Source organism: Fringilla coelebs (genome assembly GCF_963513975.1).
Source record: "Fringilla coelebs genome assembly, chromosome: 7".
Taxonomy (NCBI): Eukaryota; Metazoa; Chordata; class Aves; order Passeriformes; family Fringillidae; genus Fringilla; species Fringilla coelebs.
Window position 1 is genome coordinate 19785386 of NC_140035.1, and position 22331 is coordinate 19807716.

General features: G+C 42.5%; 1 protein-coding gene across 1 annotated transcript; it reads left to right on the forward strand.

Annotated features, from left to right (window-relative positions):
• Positions 1 to 1097: 1097 nt before the first annotated feature.
• Positions 1098 to 2753, forward strand: SP5 (Sp5 transcription factor; the record flags this gene model as incomplete). Its single annotated transcript, XM_084208985.1, has 2 exons — positions 1098 to 1148; positions 1701 to 2753. The coding sequence occupies 2 exons, from the start codon at positions 1098 to 1100 to the stop codon at positions 2751 to 2753; spliced, it is 1104 nt and encodes a 367-aa protein (XP_084065111.1).
• Between the last annotated feature and the right edge of the window lie 19578 nt (positions 2754 to 22331).

A 22331-nucleotide genomic window follows, 5' to 3' on the forward strand; every position in this document is an offset into this window, starting at 1 on the left:
AAGAGAGACTCCGGTCTTCATTTAAAGAAATTATGTCTCTTACAGCCGGCTCCCGGTAGGGAAGAGGAAACTTTTCCCTTCTGTTTCCCGGCTGCCCGGTTTGTCGGTGTGTCTGCCTGAGAGAACGCTTGCTGCTGGTGGCAGCCCGCTGCTCCTCCCCGGGCCCGGCTGGGCGCCTGGCCTGGCCCCGCGCCAGGCGGGGGCTCCCGGTAACAAGGGGGCAATGCCGGCTGAGCGAAGTGAAACAAATCCAGCTACCAGTGGAGAAAATGCGCGGTTATTTGCAGAGTCATATCGAGGGCATACCCCTCAGCCTCGGGGGAAGGGCGGGCGGAGGGAGGGAGTGGGGAGGAACCACCGACAATTACTCCAGGGAAGTTTTACGGCTGGGATCGACCAGCCCCGACCAGGTGAACTCGCTGTGCTATGTTACCTTCGGTCTTTAAACACTGTCAGAGGAATCCGGAGGCAGATTCCTCGAGCGATAACAAAGACGCGTTGTCACTTTAGGGCTCTGCCACAAATTTAATTGCAAAAAAAAAAAAAAAAAAAAAGGAGGGGGGATCCAGTGTCTTGCACATCCAACGCAAGGGTCTCTAGGCGGTAAGGGGTCCTTTGATCAAGAAAATCCAATTATTTGTGTATATACATTTCCCACATAGTGATTACTTCATTAATTGTCCCGCCTTTATCTCCTCCCTTCCCATCCCCCCTAATAATCAGTTCTTTTATCCAGACCAACAAACACACCATAGGAGCTTTGTGGATTCAAAGGATTTGCTTTCGCTTCTGAAAGAGCCGCTATTCTTTGATGATTGGGTAGCGGCAAACTTCAAAGCCATAAATCTTCCCTCTGACTGGTTGGCGGCCCGGCAAAGTCCTTATCAAATTCTTGGAGGTGATCCTGGCGCAGTCAGACAGTCCGCGGAGATCGCGCAGCGCGGGGGGGTGGGACGCGCACGGAGGCGAAGAGATCAGAAGGAAAGGGAGAGAGAGGGGGAGAGAGAAGGAAACTGGGCAGCTTCTCGTCTTCCCCTTGGCGTCCTCATGCCTCGGCAGTGCCCCGGCGCCTTCCCTTCTCCCCGGGCGCAGTAGCCATGGCCGCGGTGGCTGTCCTCCGGAACGATTCCCTCCAGGCTTTCCTCCAGGTTAGTACCCGCACCCGGTGCTCCTCGAACTTCGCCGAGTCCCACGGTTGTAACCTCCATTGCGCGGGGGCAGCTGGCGTCAGCCGCCTCCCTCCCGGGGCTTTTCCCGGCGGGCGGCCCGGAGAGGTAGGTGGGGACCCCCGCGGTGATAGGAGGCCGGGCTCGGGCTTCTCGGGCTTGTAACTTCCCTCTCCCTCCAGCAGCCTGTTACTAACTCCAGGCGGTGCTCCGTGGCAAGGGGTGTGGGGGGCGCGGGGGCTGCCTCCCTGCCCACAGTGGCTGCTTCCCCGGCCCAGGAGCGGCGGCGGGGCCGGCAGCGCCGGCCGCAGGCGGGACCGGTCTCTGGGCGGAGCGGGGGGGCCGGGCACGTCTCTGCCCTCTGGGTGCGCATTGTTTTCGGAAAGTTTACCGGCCGTGCGGGGAGCGGCGGGCCGGCCCCAGCCGTGCACGGGCAGTGGTGCGGGAAGTTTCTCGCAGGCCGGTGTCTGCGGGCGGCGAGTAACGCGTTCTCTTCCCTCCTTCCCTTCTCCCCTCCCTCCCGTTCCTGCGCAGGACCGCACCCCCAGCGCCTCCCCAGACTTGGCCAAGCACTCGCCCCTGGCTCTTCTGGCCGCTACTTGTAGCCGAATCGGGCAGCCAGGCGCAGCGCCCTCGGATTTCCTGCCGGTCTCCTACGACCCGACGCTGGGATCCCCCTCTAGGATCTTCCACCCGTGGAGCGGCGAGATGCCAGCGCACTCCCCGGGAGGGCTGCCGCCGCCGCATCCCAGCTTGGGGTTGACCCCTCAGAAGAACCACCTGCAACCCTCCTTCGGGGGTTCTCACGAACTGCCCCTCACTCCCCCGGCGGACCCCTCCTATCCCTACGAGTTCTCCCCCGTCAAGATGCTGCCCTCCTCCATGGCCGCCCTGCCGTCCAGCTGCCCGCCCGCCTACGTTCCCTACGCCGCCCAGGCCGCCCTGCCGCCCGGGTACTCCAACCTGCTTCCGCCCGCCCAGCCCTGCCGGCAACTGTCGCCCAACCCGCCGCCCGAGGACATCCCCTGGTGGAGCATCCAGCAGGCCAGCGCCCCGGGCGGCTGCGGCCACCGCTTCCCCGCAGCGGCGGCGCTGCCGCGGAGCCTGGTGCTGGGGCACTCGGACTTCGCTCAGTACCAGACGCAGATCGCCGCCCTGCTGCAGACCAAGTCTCCCCTGGCGGCAACGGCCAGGAGGTGCCGCCGCTGCCGCTGCCCCAACTGTCAGTCGGCCGCGGGCAGCGCCCCTGAGGCGGAGCCGGGCAAGAAGAAGCAGCACATCTGCCATATCCCCGGCTGCGGCAAGGTGTACGGCAAGACCTCGCACCTGAAGGCGCACCTGCGCTGGCACACGGGCGAGCGGCCCTTCGTCTGCAACTGGCTCTTCTGCGGGAAGAGCTTCACCCGCTCCGACGAGCTGCAGCGGCACCTGCGGACTCACACGGGCGAGAAGCGATTCGTCTGCCCCGAGTGCGGGAAGCGCTTCATGCGCAGCGACCACCTGGCCAAGCACGTCAAGACCCACCAGAACAAGAAGCTGAAGGCGGCGGCGGACGGCGTCAAGCGGGAGGACAGCCGCGACCTGTGACCGCCGGGACAGCCGGCGGCTGCTGCCTCTGCGGGCCGAGCCGAGCCGCGGCGGGACCCGGGCGGGGGGCGTTTCTCCGCCGGGGGCATGGCGGCGGGGAAAGGCGGCTGGCTCTCAAACTCTCGCCGGGCACGGCGAGCAGTACCCCGGCTGGGGGCGACCTCCGCGGACCATCAGGCCCGGGACTGGACGCTCATAGGGGCCCAGGGGCCATCCAGGGGCAGGCGCCCGGCCCGGCCTGGAGCGCGGCTGAGGGCCGGGCACTGGAGCACGAGCGGGGCCGGCCCGGGCCGGCCGCGGGGGTCGAGGCTTATAGACACCTGGGGGTGAGGTGGCAGCGCCGGCTGGCAGCTGGGGCTCGGCCCTCGTGCTTTCAGGGTAACAGACTGAAGTTTTGTGTACAGGTTATTTAATAGTTACGTTTGAATACACTTGTTCTCCGTCTTCGACCCCGCGCGGGGTCTAGCATGAGATGTTTCTGTAAAGCGACCCGCGACCGCAGCGTGAAATAAACACGTTCACACCGGGGTCAGCAGGGACGGTCCCGCCGCGTCGGTCTCGTTTGATCCTTCCCCGGGTGCTCCGCGCGCGGCCGCCGCCTTCCCGCCATTTCCCGCTGAGGCGGCGGGCCCGCTCCGGCTCCATCGCGGCGGCCGAGCGGAGCTCAGCGCACGGTGACCTGAGAGCTGCTCATGGTAAACACCTTTAAAATCCTGGGAGCTGCTTCGGACGGGTGTGCCTGTTGGCTTTGGTTGGTGGGTTGGGTTTGGGTTTAGGTTTTTTAAATTATTTTCAATATTTTGTTTCCCGCACATAAAGCTGAGAGAAAAAAGAGAAATGCATGGTGCCAGTACTGGGAAAGAACATACAGGTCAAGTTCTACAGGCCGGGATATATATTTGTGCGGAGGTGGGCAGCAGTCAGTGTTAGTGATGCCCCTTCTCGGAGGGGTGCAGGACACAGGGCCAGCCCCAAACAGCCACTCCCAGCCTAAGCTCTCTGTGGCACAGCAGAGCTAAAACATGCTTCCTGAATGTTAACTTCCTGTAAAACTGCAGAATTGAGGGGCTGAGATACGTGTTACCCTGCCAGCACAACAAAATGGCAGTCACTGTCCTGCAAAGGGGAAGACACTTGGCACAAAACTGTGTTTAGAAGTACCTGGTAGATAGTGACAGCCTTTAGGGCTTCTTCTCTCTCACTGGGCATCACGTAAGTATAGGGATTTATTTTAAAATAATAACTTTCCTTACTGCAGCGAGGTCCCCATTTATTTTTTAAATTGAAATCTATGTAGCCAAACAAACTAAGCAAGCTGATCAGTGATTTGCTGAATTTCGCATTCTAATAGTGAGAATACTCCTTATTTGCTCCATATATTTTTACCACATCAGCTTTATTTTCTGATTATCTAATGAGACCATGAAATAAAAAGTGCCTTCAAAACTTCACCAAGACTAATCTGGAACTGTTCAGCTTCAGGTGAGATCCTCTAGTGGCAGTTGTCAAGCAAGCTTTGGCACAACTATGTTGGTAGAGATACACTTTGCCATGGACTTCTGAAGAAAAAACACAGTTTGATAGTGTTTGGAATGACAGGACATGTAAAACGAATATGTTTCTATCTATGTCAAATACCACCAAGAATCTCTTTTCCTGGGGAATAATGAGATGAGACAATACCACGAGAACCCTCGTGTCTGATGTAATGAGAAGTTAAAGGACAGTTACCATGGTGCAGGTTGTTAACAATATTTTAATATTTATTATTCTGAATTAATTTCCTACACCATATTCTTAGGGTCAACTTACTGATTTAATAACCAAGCAGCTGTCTTCTTTTCTACTGAAGAATCTTCTATAAACTGTTGTGTTATAGAAAACATTGAGAGGAATATGTTTAGCTTCATCAGTTAGCATTCCTTTGCCAAAGATTCAGGTGTCAGAAGCGTGTGGTTGAAGGATATTAAGCAGAAGATATCTTTAGTATTCCAGATGGAGTGACAGCAAGGCAAAAAATAAACAATGGACCTGATCCAGAAGTTCTTAGTAAAAAAAGTATTTGAGACAAAAGTGCATCCCATTTACTATTGATGTAGGATTGAAATATTTCATCAAGAATTACAGTGTTTTTGTAATTTTAAAATGTGTTTGTGCAAGTGTTTCTTGCTTTTTAAAATGTTTCATGGCACACAGTGGCAATCTGGCTCCTTTTTTTGATATTAAGTTACATTAAGAATGTAGACTTAGAGGATCTCAGATTGCTTTAAAAGAGAGTTTGTTTCACTAAATAGTCTTTCAATTCTGTGTATGGATCAAAACTACTTAAAATGGAGAGTAGTGGAAAGTGCTTTTGTTGGTAGGAGAAACAACAGCATCCCAGAGTATGAGAGGTCTCTTACAGGATAGAATAATTCCCACATGGCAGTGACCTTTCCTGCTGAGTGAGTGCCAAGATGAAGTATTAGTGTGAGCTGAAGCAATGCCTTAGATGGTTTCTGGGGCCAGTCTAGCCTGTTCCTCTTAGAGCAGATGTAACTAGCAGAAATTAGCCTAATAATGGTAGATGTGGTGACTTCTAGGCTGGACCCTTATGGAAAAATTTTTCTCCAGTTTGAAGACCTGCTGAATTTGCCAGGCATCTATGTTGTCTGGTCTAGCAGACTGTTTTGGGTTCTTATTCATTCCACAAGACACAGCTTGTACTGAAATACTGAAAGTTTTGCCACTCACTTAAGTATGAGGTTTGAAGCAAAAGACTGTAGGCCAGGCAGTGTCAGCACCATTTCAAAGGGGTGGTGGTATCTAATTTACCAAAAAAAAACCCCCAAAACACCACAGTGGTGTTGTGTTGTAGCCTATGCACCTTGTATACATGTGTAATGACTACATTAAAGCTTGAAAGTGTACAGGTTAAAATACATACAGTGAAAATTAGTTAAAAGCCTGTCATGAGACAGAGATGTATTTAAGTGAAAACCCATAATATCAAATGCGAATGAAAATCTTAATCTCTAAGAATCACACACACACACACAAACACAAAATAAGGCAGAAAATTAAGGACTTAGGAGACTTACTTAGGTAAGTGAAACTATCAGTTTATAATATAAAAAATATTTAATAAAACTACTTATTTGTAAAGCTTTTAAATAGTTCATTGGGAAAAGGAAGTATAAATGCATCATAGCTGTTTCATACTTATCTGTAAATAGCTAAATCATATGATAGGTTTTCAATTGAAATCATTAAACTTTTTTAGTAATATGGTATTTAAATATACATGTGACCTTTCTGATGTATAGGTAGAGCATTACAAAAATATATTGCTTACATCTCAAGAATTTATTTCTAGTTGCCAAATTGCACTCCATAATAAAATTAACTTAATTTTGCATTCACAAAATACATTTTATACTTTTAGCTGTTTCCAATCAACTAGAACAGCTGTTCATTTTATAAGATTAAATTATTAATATTCTTCTTAATTATAAATTTTGAGTACATATGCTGCTCAAGGTCAATTCATTTCCTAATTTTAAAACTTAAATGTCATTGGTATAATAGATACACCCTATAAACCAATTCATCTGGTATTTAATTCAAATAAATTAACCTCAACAAAAAAATGGGATATAGTAAAAAAAGTTGAGATTTGGTCTTTAAGCAGAGAACATTTAAAAAAATCTGCAACTAATCAACATTGTTTTTCAGATAGTTTGGGTTTTTTAAATATGCTGTTAATCAAATTATTTTTAGTCAAAGGTCAAATAGAATAAAACTTTCACCTGGGAGAAGGTTTCAGGGTTGCCCTTTTGGTCCCAACTGACCAGATTTTCATTGCAATAATCCCACAAATTTTTTCCTACTTCCTCAATACTATTATAGAAAAAGATAAACTTTTAGGAGATGTACTTCCTAAAACTATCATAGTGTAATTCTTCCTTCCACATTAAAATAAGGGTGTAATTTTTGAAAGAACTATTTAGTCTTCAATTATTTGCAGATTTTGATAGATTGCATTTTAAAGTAACTACAACTTAACTATCTCATTTAGTAAATTCACATATCTAGTAATAGTGCTGAATACTGAAGAAATAGGGAATATAATATGCTGCTGTCTTGAAACCCCTAGATGAAAGATACCTTTTACTGTTCAGTGATATTCAGTGACTCAGGAGACCACTCAGAAGTTCATAAATAGGTCAAGTTTGTGTCTCTGTGCAAGTACTTGCACGATTGCTGAGGCCCTTTTAAATGAGTCTTGTAATATTTCATGGATCTTGTCAGCTTATTCTCATACTGAGCAGTAAGAAACAGAAGTATAATGTCCAGCTTGCTGTCAGATTTTATAGTTTCCATAGAACCTTGTTTCTCCTCTTTTACAGTTTTTGGAATTATTTCACACTTTTTATGAGATTCTTGTGAATGTGGGGTCTGCCACTCTGCACATGATAGAATCAGCTCAAAGACCTGTTAGATTTTCCTGCCAAACTTCAAAAAAAAAACTTTTTACCAAAAGAGGATCTCTTAATCTTCAAGACTACTGAGCTTTCCTTCAAAGGGATTGCCTAGCAGGTATCTTTAATAACTTTGTATTTAAATATTGTCGAAGCCACTGAGGACCTGGAACTGTGTACCCAGCAAGGCTCACCTTTGTCAGGTAAGTGTTAATATGCAGCATAGAGAAGAAGGATCCAAGGCCCTAGGCTGATTGAAGGAATAAAAGTGCATGTATTCCAAAGGGTCTTTTAAATAACTTTATGGGTTTTATTCCCTGTTAATATTTACTCCAAAGTGATTTGAAGTCATGTAGGTGTTCAGTATGGATAATGAAAATCAGAGAAAACAAACATGTATTTTGACCTTCTGACTGTGACAAGTCAGTAGGAGATTATGGATAGTGAGATTTGGCTTTTAGCCTGGAGGACATCAGTGCTGTTTTTCTTCTCATCATCTCTTAATATCTTTTGTGTTACACATTTACTTAAGGACACACAAAATCTCATTTGGTCCCTGACCCAGGCCTGGTGATTACCTCATTGCTTAGCCATGTCAGCAGGAGCTAACCTGGGGTGGTGTACAAAGCCTGTGTGCTCCTGAGAAGGGTTATGGATGTCCACTCAAGGGACATGCAGATATGCAGTAGGTCTCCATCTCTCTCCTCTTCAGGTGGCTGTGGGGTGCATCCTGTGCTGCAGTGTACTGAAGATAGTGGCCAAGACCTTCTGAAGAGCTGGCAGGTTTGTACTGAGGTACAAACTGAGCTGCTATTCACTGAACGATTTAAGTGCACTCTAAAGGTGCAGAGGCCTTGTACAGAGTGTATAAATTCAGATTCTACAGTGCTCCTGTCTCGAAGCTCTTAGGCTAAATATACCTTTCACTGTTCAGTGATATTAAATGAATTTAGCAGACCATTCAGAAGTTCATAAATAGGGCAAATTTATATCTCTGTACACATAGTTATCAAGGCACTTTTAAAGGAGCCTTGTACTAAGGCAGCTCATCTCAATCTGCCTTCTCTGGAGTATCAGTTGTGGCCATTAATGCCAGTAATGAGAAGTAGCTCACTTTAGACAACACCCTAATCTGCCCTTCCTGGCAACCTGTGCAGCTGTTACATTGCATTCATGTCCATAAAGGGCAATCTTTTTTACATTTTTAATTTTCCATTGCCACTGAATTATAGGCCTTTACCATGACAGTGACTGACATGTCCTGAACTGAGTATATTACATCACCATAGCATTTAGTATGGAAGAACGATGAATCACAAGGGGGAAAATGAAAAATAAACCCACTGTTTTTTAGGATACTCATATTCAAAATGAAAAATAAAATCCAAAAGCCATAAATGGATATTTTTCACAACTTAAATGTGTCAGTTTGCAAATACCAAAGTCAATAGCTTTATCAGAAACAACAATGTGTACCTATGTTTTTGCATTTTTAAAAGGTAGTGTTGTCTGCAAAAGCAATATATTCCTATTATCTGTAAGTTCCTGTTCTTATAACAGTACTGGCTGTTTAAACAATGTTTCGGTATTACCCTGAATACTACTTGAAATCATTTTTCATTTTCCTTTTTAATAGGAACCAGACATCACAGAGCACTCTTTCAAAACAGGCTCTAATTATAAAGCAGGTTAAAAAAAAATTTATTAGCCAAAGCCCATATCTTCACTTAGGGTCATATCCCACATGCTTTTTTCAGGATCAGATGGTGTGCCTGTGATCTCCACATGCAGATCTCTCATGTGTATGGAAAGGAGATGTCAGTCACACTGCCACATTCACCCGGATTTCAGACAGCTCTCCACAGGTCTAGAATCCACATGTGAAGAAGAGAAAGGAAAATGCACACTATTCACACATTAAAGATTAGACAGGAAAGATAACACAGCCTGAGAATGTCAGGTGGTCTCAGCTATCATATGTTAACCCCAAAGGAGTGTGAAAATAGTTTCATTTCTTCTCCTCACATCTAAATAATTAGCTTTTCTTCTGAGCAGGAATAGTGGTAGTGCTTTGCTCTTGTTTAATTCTGCAAAGAACAGCTAAACACTTGACATCTGCTTGCTTTGCATGTTCTAAAACATTGCTTGTGCACCTTAGTAGTCTAATACAGGAAGCCCATTCTTCCCAGCATTACCTTACCCTTCAGCAGTGTGGCTCCACTGACTTCTTGCTATTAATTTGCTCTGAAAGAACTGAAAGAGTTTTAAGCTGGCAAAGATTACACTTTTATATTTTCCAAAATATTAACCAAATCTTCTTATGTGCCTACATGAGGCCTAAGGCTATGTCTGAGCTTCTTAATAAAATGCTTAAATAAATTGTAGAATGACACTGAGAAGCTACTTGCAAAATACAGTAATCAAAGCTGTGTTTGGTGGTTGAATACTTAAGTTGGAGAGAGCAAACCATGAGCAATCTCTTTAGGGGAAGTATGTTCTCTGTAACATTTGAAAACTGCATGTGAACACTGGAACTGTAACTCTGCTACCCCAGTGGGATCATGAATATACACAGCAACACTAAACATATTCAGCATATTCTGACAGTCTACAGGGAAATGTTTTTTTCTCATAAGAGGAAGGGCTTGATTAAAGTTTTTTCCCACAAGAGGGGGAAGAAGACCTTCATGGATCTGAAGATCATTATGCTTCTGTGAAGGAGGAGGGTGAGGGAGAAGACAAAGTAGACAGGCAACCTTTCCTTTTCGTGGGCCATCTTTGCTTGCCCTCACAATTCTCAACACTAGTAAGGAGTCTGGGTTCCCCTCACATCCTAGATGAAAAGAGGAAGCATAAGACCCAAGTATTTTTTAGAAGCCTCTAGTTTCTTCACTTTCCTCAGTTTCCTTACACAACTCAGGAGAGTTTGTGGTACAACCCCAGAGTTTTCTGCAGGGTGTTCTACTATGCAGCTGTTACATTGCATTCATGCCCACAAAACTTCAAATCTTTGTGCCTCACTACACATGAAGATGAAAGTTTCCTAAGCAAAATAAAGTGATTGTAAAGTGCTGAAATCACTGAGACTTATATGTGGGAATTACCTTCTAGATTTATCATTCAATTATTTTTCTCATTAGAACCACAGTTTTAATCTGCTAAGAAATATTAAATATTAAACAGCCAGTAAAGCAGAATAGTATGTTACATTAAACTAATTCCTTATAAAGTGCCTAAGTACATTAGAATCTCCTTTGTCTTTTTATTATATGCATTCATTCATCCTAGACTTAATTTAAAATGGGTGTCAAGTGTCAGATATAATACTGAGATCTAGATTCTGATCTAGTTGCTAGAACCTCTGACATTTAGTGAGTGTGTTCAAGAAAGGACAAGGAGGAGGGTAAGTTCATGCCTGTTTTTAATTAGCTACAGCAATTAGATGTTTCAAATACCCAGAATGATGTATTAGAATTACACAATTATTTGGTTTGTTTGGTTGCTTTTCAATACACTTGAGAACCAGCTCCTAATTAAGATACACACACTATCAAAGATTAAAAACTTAGATGATGGTAAAAACAATTAGAATGATGATGTGGGTTTAGATTCCCCATGGTTCTTGTACAGAGCTGCAAGACAGCATAGATTGTGAACCCATGGAATTTACTCTCTCTGCACAAGGTCCAGAAACCATTTCACTCTTCATGTGCCCAACAGGGACGTGGGCCACCCCAGAGCAGGTGTGATGCACTGGGACATGATGGTTTTCCCTGAGCTGGCCGGGTCCTTTGACAGCTGGAGCTTTACCCTTCCTGGGAACTGCTGCAATTACCCATTGCCTCTGGATAAGGACTTGTTCCTCTCTGCACAAGTCCTTCTTAGGCTGCTACTGTCCTTACCCTGATCCCAAGGCTAGACTACTAGATCACAGCACAGCCTCTACCAGTTCATAAAACATTCTTTCCTATTTAAAAGGTGTAAAGGTAAAACACAGCATACAACAAAGCACATTTTTTAAAACAGAACCTAAGATCCAATGATTCAACTAAGATTACCTTCAACTACAGGTGTGCCTCACCCCTTTAAAATTAAATATGTAATATACCATCCTTAATATGTCCGGAATGTTTTGCTCTTGAGCTCAAAAGCAGTAAGCACATTCTCTCATGAAATCTTGCTGCAGAAATGACCGAGTTCCTACCATCTCAATGCCATGTGATAACCTCAATCAAAGCAGCCAAATCTCTTGACTTGCTGCTGATTCCACAGCATTTTTTGTAGTGATAACCACTTTTCTCTATCATCATTTATTCAAAAAGGTAAATCAAAAGCATAAAATAGTCTCATCTGAGTTCTTGCCTGCAGGAGATGTTCTTCTAATCAGTTAAGCCATGAAGTCTAACATCAGTCAGAGACAAACTATGGCTCACCTGACTTTCTCTTCTCCTTTTCCATGTATAGAGGCTTTTTACACACCAGTTACAATCTGGTCTTAGAATAAGAATTTTTCAAAGGAAAATATTTTTTTTCAGCAGTTTTGTTGACACAAAGAGATACTTGCTTTTAGAAAGCTGCAACATCTTTTTATTTGCTGACCAGAAAGTCAGTCCTCTATTAATCCTAACAAAATCATCTGAATATATCACTAATGCCTGTTAGTGTGAGATGCATTTAGAGCTATATTAATGATGATTAATACCGAGGATTTTTACAATGTGAATTCTACAAATAAATTCTAACATTTGTGCATGTAAAGTCACACTTTTTCACATTCTGACTTTTACCAAGCTTATTTTCATTTAAAATAAGTAATTAGAAATTCACTTTGAACTAGACTGCAATAAGCAGCCAAAAAGGTTCACTAAATGATTGAACCAGCCCTGAGGACCTTCCCAGTGATAGGTGGCACGTCAGATTACACAGCTAATGCCCCCAAGTTTTTGTCACAGCAGATGAGTGTGGTTAAGATCACATCTTCCTGCCTTCAGCTCTCAGGCACCAGTAATTAGGCTCTTATTAGTACCTCTCCATCAAGTCTCAGCTTTTTCCCTAACTTCTCGGGGTGGGAGGGGGGACACGACAACTCTGCAACTCTGATTCATATTTCTGGGATCAGAGTATTTTTCCCACTCCACTGTAATGCTCTTAGGGAAGACCTAACAGTATCCCAGTGATATCTGTTTAAAATAATTTTGGTGCCTTTGGGGGAGCATGTGCTTAAGGCCATAAGGAAACTGCAGAGCTGCACATGCCCCTGGAGTGAACCACATAATCATTAGAGAGTCCCAGAATGCAGGGTGAGCCCCTGCTACATACAGTGTCCCTTAGCAAACAGGAATGGAGTTGCTTGAAATTGTTTTCTCAGGGGAAATGGTAAACATGAGGGAGATGCACAGCTATCGCGAGCCAGACCAAAGGTCTGTTTAACCTAGGAGCCTGTTTTCCAGTAACAGATGCTATGGAAAGTGAATTAAAAACAAGGCATATATAAAACAGATATTTCCCTTGGCACAGCCTCTGCGCTTCTGGGGAACAGTGCTTCAAAAACTTCCTGAGCTGGAACAGCATTTTGTTTGTTGTGTTCAATAGTCACAGACTGGCCAATCCATCACAGATTTGTCTCACCCCGTTATGACTGGATTTACACTTTGTGAGTCTCAGCATCCTTTGAGAGTTGTTTGAGCAGCCATGATGACTATAACCGTTTCGGTGTTGCCTGAAGGCCCCTTAAAACTGAGGAACGGCACAGAATCCCATTTTCCAGCCCCTTCCCACCCACACGGTCTCGCATCGCACTCCTCCGGCGCATAACCCCAGTGGCAGCCGCGGGCAGCAGCGGCTCGCAGGCCGCCCCTCTGACGCCAGCCGGCCCTTCCCGCTCGGAGCAGCCCCGGGACACCGGGACACCGGGCCCCTCCCTGCGCCGGGCGGCGGCGCCGCGCCCCCGCCGCGAGAGATCCCGGCGGGGCGGGACAGCGGCAGGTGCCGGAGGCTGGCTGCCCCGGAGGCCGGCTGCCCCGGGCTGTCGGTGCCCCATTGCGGCCTGGGCCAGGCCGGCTGCCCCGGGCTGTCGGTGCCCCATTGCGGCCTGGGCCAGGCCGGCTGCCCCGGCTGTCGGTGCCCCATTGCGGCCTGGGCCAGGCCGGCTGCCCCGGGCTGTCGGTGCCCCATTGCGGCCTGGGCCAGGCCGGCCGTGCCGCTGGCGCTGAGCAGTTGGGCTGGCCCCACTGGGCGGGGCCGCTCTGCTGTGGGAGCTGTGGTAGCCGTGGGGGCTTGAGGAAATAAACCTGACAGGAACCGGTTGGACATATTTCAGACTTTTTGCGGCAACTTGGAAAAAATTTCAGAGAGTCGTAGGTCTACAGAGTTGTAGATACCTAACGTTTTTTATATAGTGGAGTTTGGTGTGTTGTTTTTTGTTTTCTTTTGGGGTGCTTTTTGGGTTTGGTTTGGGGTTTTTTTTGGGGGGGGGTTGGGTTTTGTTTGGTTGATAGTTTGGTTTTTGTTTGATTTTTCTTTTGTTTGAAGTGCATGTGGCCCTCGAGACTTCTGGCTTTTTTTCTTTAACGTGGCTTGTTCATCTTCCACTGCAGTGGGATAAGCTTTGGCATTGTTGTGGTTCATTTTTTCTGAGGGTCAGATGTGCAACAGCGTTACCACACAGAGCTCTGTCCTCACAGCTTGTCCTGGGCTACAAAATGTCCGTCTCTGAAGTGGGTTATGTGAAGTCCAGAGGAGCTTTCCTCTCATTAGTGGACAACTTTGGAGTTAAAAGAGTGAGTTGAAATATAAGGGGTTTTGGCCTTGAGATTTTTTTTTTTTTGTTATATGCTTGTATAGCATGAAAGCTGATTTAATTTAAAATATAAGACATGATTAGACAAGCAGTCTTGACTTCTATTTTTTTCCTTTATTGCATCATACAAAACCATGAAAGTATTTAAGATGGTAACATTTGAAGGGTGATAGCCCTTCTGATACTTCATTTTTCCAAGGATAAATTTTGTAACACATTATAATTGTCTGACATATATATTCTCAATCCAATGTGTCAAGTTTCCTGAATGCTTCAGATGATGGATATTTGTTAAAAGAGGCATGGTCAAATGTCTGGACTCTGTGCTACTTAGGTGAGGTTAATTAATTACTGGTCTTCTTTTTTTCTTCCCTTCGTCTGACTGTTTTGTTCCTACTCTTGAATTAGCCCATGCAAAGTGTCTTTTAGCCAGATCTAGCTAGTATGAGCTGACTGTAAAATAACCTACCTGGAGGAGCAGGAGGGAACAGTGCCCAAGTTACAAAAAGAAAAAGCAGGTGAGAATAAGGCAAGAGTAGAAGCAGCAGCTGTGTGGTAGTGCTGCCAGCTCTTGGGGCAGCCCTTAAGTATAGGCAGAGTTGCACTAAGAAGTCTACTATCATCTGTGCAGTGCTGCCACGGTTATTTCAGTGGCCTCTCCTCTCTGTTGTCAGAGTGAGTAGGATCGTACCTGGGGTGTTGATGAGCTATCTGAAGTTCAGCCATTTCCTCAGGCAGTAGCATTGTTTTCTGCCTGTTATTTCACCCTGCTGAAATCCCCTCTACTTCCCATCTGGAGCACTTTTACCAGCTGTGGGCCTCCAATATAAGAATGAAGTGAATCTTTGGAGCAGATTCAGAGGAGGCCTCAAAGATGATCAGAGGGCTGAAGCAGCTCTCCTATGAGGAAGGGCTGAGAGCGTTGGAGATCTTCTGACTGGAGAAGGCTCCAAGGGAGACCTTAGAGCCCCTTCCAGTACCCAAAGGGCCTACAGAGAGTTGGAGAGGAACTTCTTGCAAGGCCAGTGGGGGACAGGACAAGAGGTAATAGGTTCAGACTAAAAGAGGGTAGGTTTAGATTAAATATTAGGAATAAATTATTTACTGTGAGGGTGGTGAGGCACTGGAACTGTTTGTCCGGAGCAGTTGTGGCTGCCCCATCCCTGGAAGTGTTCAAGGCCAGGCTGGAGGGAGCTTTGAACTACCTGGTCTAGGGGAAAATGTCCCTGCTAATGGCAGAGGCTTTGGAACTAGATAATCTTTAATGTCCCTTTCAATCCAAACCTTTATATGTTTCTATAAATACACACAATACTGAAGAAACTTGCTCCTCAAGACCTCTTTCTGCTCCTCATTAACTTAAAGGAATAACTTTCTCTGACTTTTAAGGGAGCAGGGTCTGGCCCTGCAGTGGAATTCAAACATAAAACATTGTGCCTTCCTGACAGCTGTGTGCCTTCTGTGGGGGGGAGCCCAAAACCCAGCAACAAAATACAGCTTGCTTTAGCTGCTTCAAAGTGAGAAAGCAGCAAGGGGAAAACATTTATAAATGCTAGTGCTGGCAAGGAGAGCAGGGAGATGTTGGTCTGATGCTTTCAAGGATCAGCAGCTACTGTGTGTTCAGGAATTCTGCTTTTTGTTATTGAGCTTCTGAACTTCTAATTTTTATGCTATAGAAAAAACAAATGTATCCCTAAGACTGACCGGAAAAGTTGCAGATCTTTTTGTTTCATGTTCCTAGGGGTTATTTGGCATAAGACTACTGTGTCACAGACCCTTTCAGCCTAAGATTAAAGGAAAAACAGCTGAATCTGTTTATAGGAGCCTTCAGATCTCTACTAGATTTTATATGGATATGGTTGTGAAACTTGTTTTAAAATTATTTCTTTATGTTTAATTTTATTTTTCAGGGGTTTGGAATGCCAGAAGAGATCATTCCAGTTGTATTTTCTTATGAAGTATCTGTGACTACAAATAATGTGGCAGTATTTTTAGTAAGAGTTTCTAATGTCCAAGTCTATTATTAAAATGTTGGAAAGTGTGTTTGTTATGATAGCATCAGTAACACATATTAGTACCTGATGATTTTATTTTTACTTTTTAATCATTTTTTTAAGAAATATTACTGATATTTGTATCTTGTCTTTTGTGTGGCCAGGCAGACCCTGCTTAAAATGAATATGGCATTGTAGTGTAGTATGTGGGCTTTATAATGATCTGACATATCCCCCTGCTGGAAAATTGTTCTGACAAGGGTATTCTACTTGAGATATCTATCATGATAACACACGTGTTCCCACTCATGTCCCAAATGAAAAACAAAATTTTTTCAAGACCTTATTCCAACACCTCCTTCTCATGTTAAATGTATAACTGCAAATACTGTATTTCAGACTTTTGAATGACTTTGCACTGTTTATTTATGTTAAACCATGCCTTTTAAAGTTTTATTGTCTCACATAAGATAATCATGTATTTTTTTCCAATTCACTAATCCCTAACATTTAAAATAGTTTCTCTGTGTTTGTTTGTAAAGTTGAACACTTTTTCCTGAGGATGTTTTAGGAAAGAAAATAAAACCCACCCACCTTAAAAGTTCAATAAACATTAGATTCTCAGTAGTACATGTAATTTGTTCTCTATACAGTTGTCGCATATAACAAACCATTCAAGATTGGAGTCTCCAGTTTAAATACCATTTTAATTTTGTTTACATCACATTTTACTGTTGCTACATAAAACCATTATGAGCATGTACTTTGAGAATTGCACAACACCAGCCTTGTAAGCTGCTGTAAGTTTATTTACCAACCACGGTCTCTATAAATGTGTTGTATGTTAACACAAACATATATGTAGTTTATTCTAAAAGGTTTTTCTTAAAAGCTTTTTTGTTAATAGGACTGCACAGCAGAGGCCCATATAGAATATCTTAAGCTGTTAAAAGTAATATCATGCATTAATGTTTCCTGTATGTTTTATAGGATGATATCTTAGCAGCTAATAAGAGAACATATATATGTAAAAATTATGTTAAATATACTGTGCCCGTTGTTTCGATAAACTTATTCCAGAGACATCTATCACTGACAAGGCAAAAAAAGAAAGACACATGATGGCAAAAGCTTTTAGAAAGCTTTCATTGTATGAAGGCCATTGGTTATACTGATTTGGGAAAGTCCAGTGGTAGATGGTATTCTGACTAAAACCACCATTTATTTGTAAAAGCTTTTCCCCCATATTGTGTGTTAAGGTGTTATTTAAATGAGGTTTTTGTATAGCAATATGGAACAATATATTCTATTTGCAGTAAAAATGTTCCTCCTTTAGATTTTGATAATTTATGCCTTGCCTAATACCTACAGCAAATAAAAATGAATTGTTTTATTTGTTTACTGTGATTTGCAGGGATATTACTCCATGACAAGGTTACATTGACCTATCATTTCATGCATCAGCAGTTCTTCTATTGCACTGATTTGATCGCGCCTAGTGGATAAAAAAGGAGCAATCCACCCAGTGGACTAAGCTAGAATTATAATAAATAGTGCACATTCTGAAGGGCAAAGTAGGTTAAGTATGGTACTTACTGCACTGGGCATGATTTTTGTGATGTGTTAAAATTTAAGCTTTTTTATTCCACTTTCTGCATTCAAATTTTGTACTTTGATTTTGTGTAGTAATGGAAGTCCTGTTGTAGCTACAGTTGAGGAAAAATGTAGCTACTGTAGAATGTTTTTAGGCTAGGTACTTGTGAAAGTGCAATACATCTCTTGGAATTCACACTCCTTTCTGGATGTACAATTCTAGATACTGTTGTTGAGCCTCGTGCTGGAGAATTTCACCATTGTACAGCCATATTATGTCAAATATCCCTTCCTAATCATGGTTTGACATCTGCCAGACAGAGGAAAAGGGGCTGCATAGCTTACAGCTTCACTCTGCTTCTAGAGCTATCTTGTTCCAACTTGCTCTCCTTGAATGCCAGCACTAGCTCGGTGAATCAGGAGGGGCTGTATCCTGGCTGTTTGCTCCCAGGTAAGTTTTTTAACTACTGTTATCCAAGGGTGGGCCAAGGTGCCTGTTGTATGCCAGGGGTGAAATAACTGGTAAATCTTAAATGTTATTTTAATAAGATGTACCAATTAAGAGTTTAAAATTACTCTAGAGTAAGATTTCTGGCTATTAAAAATAGAAGCTTAATTTTTTGCTTCTCTAATGACAAAGAGTAGACATTAGACACATTTTAAAAATCTCTGCTTGTTTGTTCCATGTTGCTTTGTTGTGATGATCTGCTAGGACTACAAAATCAACCTGTAGTGGTGAGGGTTTAAAAACAGTGGAAAAGCAAGGCCATCAAAAATTATAATCACAAATTCTAGAAAATCTGAAATACTAGAGAGCATAATTGTTGCATTCATGTGGTTTGCTTACTGAAGAATCCCCAGAGAAATTCATTTAAGGACACATGTAAGTTTTAGTGATCTCAGTAGGATGTAAGGACAAACTGTGGGTGTTGTCATAATCAGGTAGGTCATGAACTGTATATAAGTGTTTTGCTGGATAGATGACATATAATAGTGATGGAGACCCCAGCAAAGGAGCCCACCTCAAGAATCTGTAGGAAAGGAAAACCTGTTCAAGTTCTCACTGGTTTCCTTACTTTTTGTTTATTGGATTTTTTCTTTGTTTAAGTCAATATGAATTAATTGTTTCAGTAACTGAAGTAAAAATGTGCTGTACTGAGACTTCTTTAAAAGAAAAGGGTCTTCTGTTTGTTCTGCTGTTCAGTGTCTGTTCAGACCAATTCTGATGGTCTGCTGTAAAGGAAAAGACATGGTTGGTCTTTTGTTTTGTTTTGTCATTTCATTTTCTACTAGGGACAGTTGTTTAAAAAGGACAGACACCAAAAAGGTAAGCACCAGCTTAGTTCAGAATCTAATATACACCTCCTTTGTAGCAATAGATTATTGAATGATATTTAACATTCCATTGGTTTGTATATTTATTCAATAAATAAAGTAATTCCAAAATTTCAGGTTATCCTTATGTGGATTTGTGTTGAAACTGGTGCAAATGTTGACTACCTCAGATTTTAAGTAATACCATAAATATAAAATTAGTGCTTTTTCAAGTTACCATCTCTATTTTGGAAGCAAAAAAAAAAAATTATGTGTTTAGGGCCAAAAGATACATGATTTAACAATTTTTAACTTTTATAATACTGTTTGCTTTAAAATACTCATTACTTAATTGGGGAAATTGAACAAAACATGGGGTTGAACAATTTGATAGGGTATATTTGAAGTGGAGCTTTAAAAAATTTCGCCATAAGCTTCAAGTCAAAGAAATATTCAAGTTCAGGAACAAAATTCCATCAGGTGAGCCAAAATGTGAAACAACTGTTTTGAATTTGCTTCTCAGAAGTGGCAGTTCAAGCAGTACCATGGTAATATGTCTTCAGTTTTGCAGCTGATCCATTACATGCTTTTTTAAGCAATTAGAGCTCAATAATACAACAATTTGTCACCCAATTAATTTTGAAAGACTGGAAATGCATGGATGAACTATTTAACCTGTGGTTCACTTGGCACCATTGTAATTTAGATCAAATAAAATATAGTATTGGGTAAGCTATATTATGGGAACTCAACATCTTCATGTTCTGTGACTTGTCCTTAAATCTGTTTTTATATTTCTATTTTAACTATAGATGAACATATAGATAAATAAATATTACATGCCTTAGTTTTGTGTAGAATGTTTAAATTCATTACAACTAGAACCAGTAGTTGAAAAAACATTTCTGAAAGGGAACCATTTCTTCGGGGACCATTCTGTGCCCCAGCAACAACAGAAAGCATATCAGGAGCATTAATGTGTGTGGACTTTTGAATTGTATTTCCTTTACAACTTGGGAAACTTAAGCACCGGAGCTAAAATTCTTATAAGGCTAAGAGAAACCTATGGGCATGTCAAGTATAAACCAGGTACCATGTGGTTTTTTTATTCTTGTGATCCTGTTATTTCAGTGCATCAGAATGCTTCTTCGTTACAAGGTTCTGCTCCTCCTGGGGAGTCACAGTGAAAGGGAAATTTCAATATAGGCAATGTACTGATACCTAATTTCTAGAATTTCTGCACTTGTATGCACAGTAAATGCTGATTCAGATTTTGGTAATTTTGAAAAGAGGTGTATGAATTGTGGAATCATGCAATAGAATAGATAGTCTTTGTTTGGAGGGACCTTGAGGATCATCTAGTTCCAGCCCCTACCCATGGCAGGTAGGGACACTGTTCCCTAGACCAGGTTGTTTAGACAGCTTTTCATTCACAGACCTAGATTTTCTCATGATTTTGGTTTATAGTGGGAAATGTCCATGATACATTGTGTCAGTTATTCCTATGATTTCCCAGTGACAACTCCTGATGAGAAATATATATTCTGCTGTGTTTGCGAAGCAGCACAACTTTGGAGGCCCTAAATACATGATTATCAGGGTTATAATAGTTTCTCTTTCACCTGCCTGACTGCTGTCACTTAATTTAATGATTGGCTTTGGTATTTTATTCTTTGATGTCTGTTGCTGTTGTTGCCTCCAAGTGACTTCCGCTGATTTCTCCTGGCTCCCTGTTCATTATCTGGTCATAAGCTCCTGCATGCATTGTTTTTTAGGATGGGGAAGGGAACCTTCATTTCAACTACTGCAGCTGGTTTCTGTAGAAAATGCAGTAGAGAAGGAAGATGGATAAGAGGAGGTAGGATGGCAAACCCCAAAATACTGGCACTTTGCTATAACAAAGCTAACAAAATTTGTGTTAGCTTTTGCAAAATTACAATTGCACAGCCGTTGTCGGACAGAATCTTGAAGGATGTAATTAGAGCAGTTTTCATCTTCAAAATTATTATTGTCTGTGAGATTTTTAAATTTGGTTTTCCTCACTTTATAGTGCATATGCGCAAGTGGTATGCAAAATAATATGAGATTTTAATGTTTTGCTATAGTGGAGATTCTCTCAGGTTTAACCTGCTGTCTGAATTTTCTGTGTCTATTTTGCTTGCTTGATATGATCATTATATCATAAGTACGATCTTTATTTAAGAACTTTATAATCTTTCTGCTCTTTAAAGTAATTTGTCAGCTTTCTATCCTAATCCTAAAATTATTGATTCTTTTTTTTTAATTGCATTGCAGCCACTTACCCAAAATTATGATATTACCTAAGAGCATGATATTCTTCAGGCTATGAACATCCATTTCTATCTGTGTACTTGTAAAGTTTTTCGTTGGTTTACATGATTTACACTTTCATGAACCATAGGAGGCAGACTTATCTCTGGGGTGGTTTTTTTTGCTTATTTTGTTGTCATACGTGTTTGTAGTGTATTATGTTGTCAGCCTGCAGTTCTGATTTATGAACCAGAAAATACTAAGGCCAAGCAGTTTTTTTCCACTTCTTGAAGAAAAGGTGGTGGGTAAGTTTGAGAATCCCAACTACAATATTCATTGTACAGACTGTCTTGCCTTTCAGAATGAGAATTATTGTACTAACAGGAACTTGACTTCGTATTTTAAAAGCCAGCAATTGAGAAAATACTTCTATTGTGTCTGGGGTTTCTATATCTTAAATATTCTGCCGTGGTCTATAAAACGTCAAAGTAAACATTCTCCATTTGTTAATGTTCAATTGCAAGTATTCATTTTGCAGCACATTAAGAGAGAAGGAAAAAGGTCAGAAACCCTACAAATTTAGAAACAGTCTTCTAAATTCAGAACAAGTAGCCCATGTGAGGTCACATCAACTGTCTCAATATAATATCAACTAAAGCATCAATAAAAACCTCACTTCCATAAAGCTCATCCTGCACTGAAGCAAAAGACAAATGCTGAAGAAAATTCTTCTAGCAGGAAATTTTCAGCAGAGAATATGTAAAAGTTAGTAAAGGAAATCAATTTTAAACTGCCCCTTATTCACAAAATTACTTCTGAGGGTGCTCTGAGGCGTTACCTGTGAGCACAACAATTGAATTGTGCCAAAATATAAGCCACATTTACTATTAAATGAATGTTTGTCTGAAGGGTATTAATCTCAAGAAGTCCCTTTGAATTCTGTTATATGAGAAAGAAGTAATGAGAAGGAAAGGATTGCAAATATCAGCTTAATCCATCTTTGAATACTGCCAGTCCTGGTTTAGATGAGTATTTTCTTCTCAAACATATTCACTTTAGCTAACACTGCTCCTTTGTGATCAAGTCTTCCTGGTCCTGTATCAGTTTAGGATACAAAGATACCTGGGCCAGGGTTCCATTCTCTTGC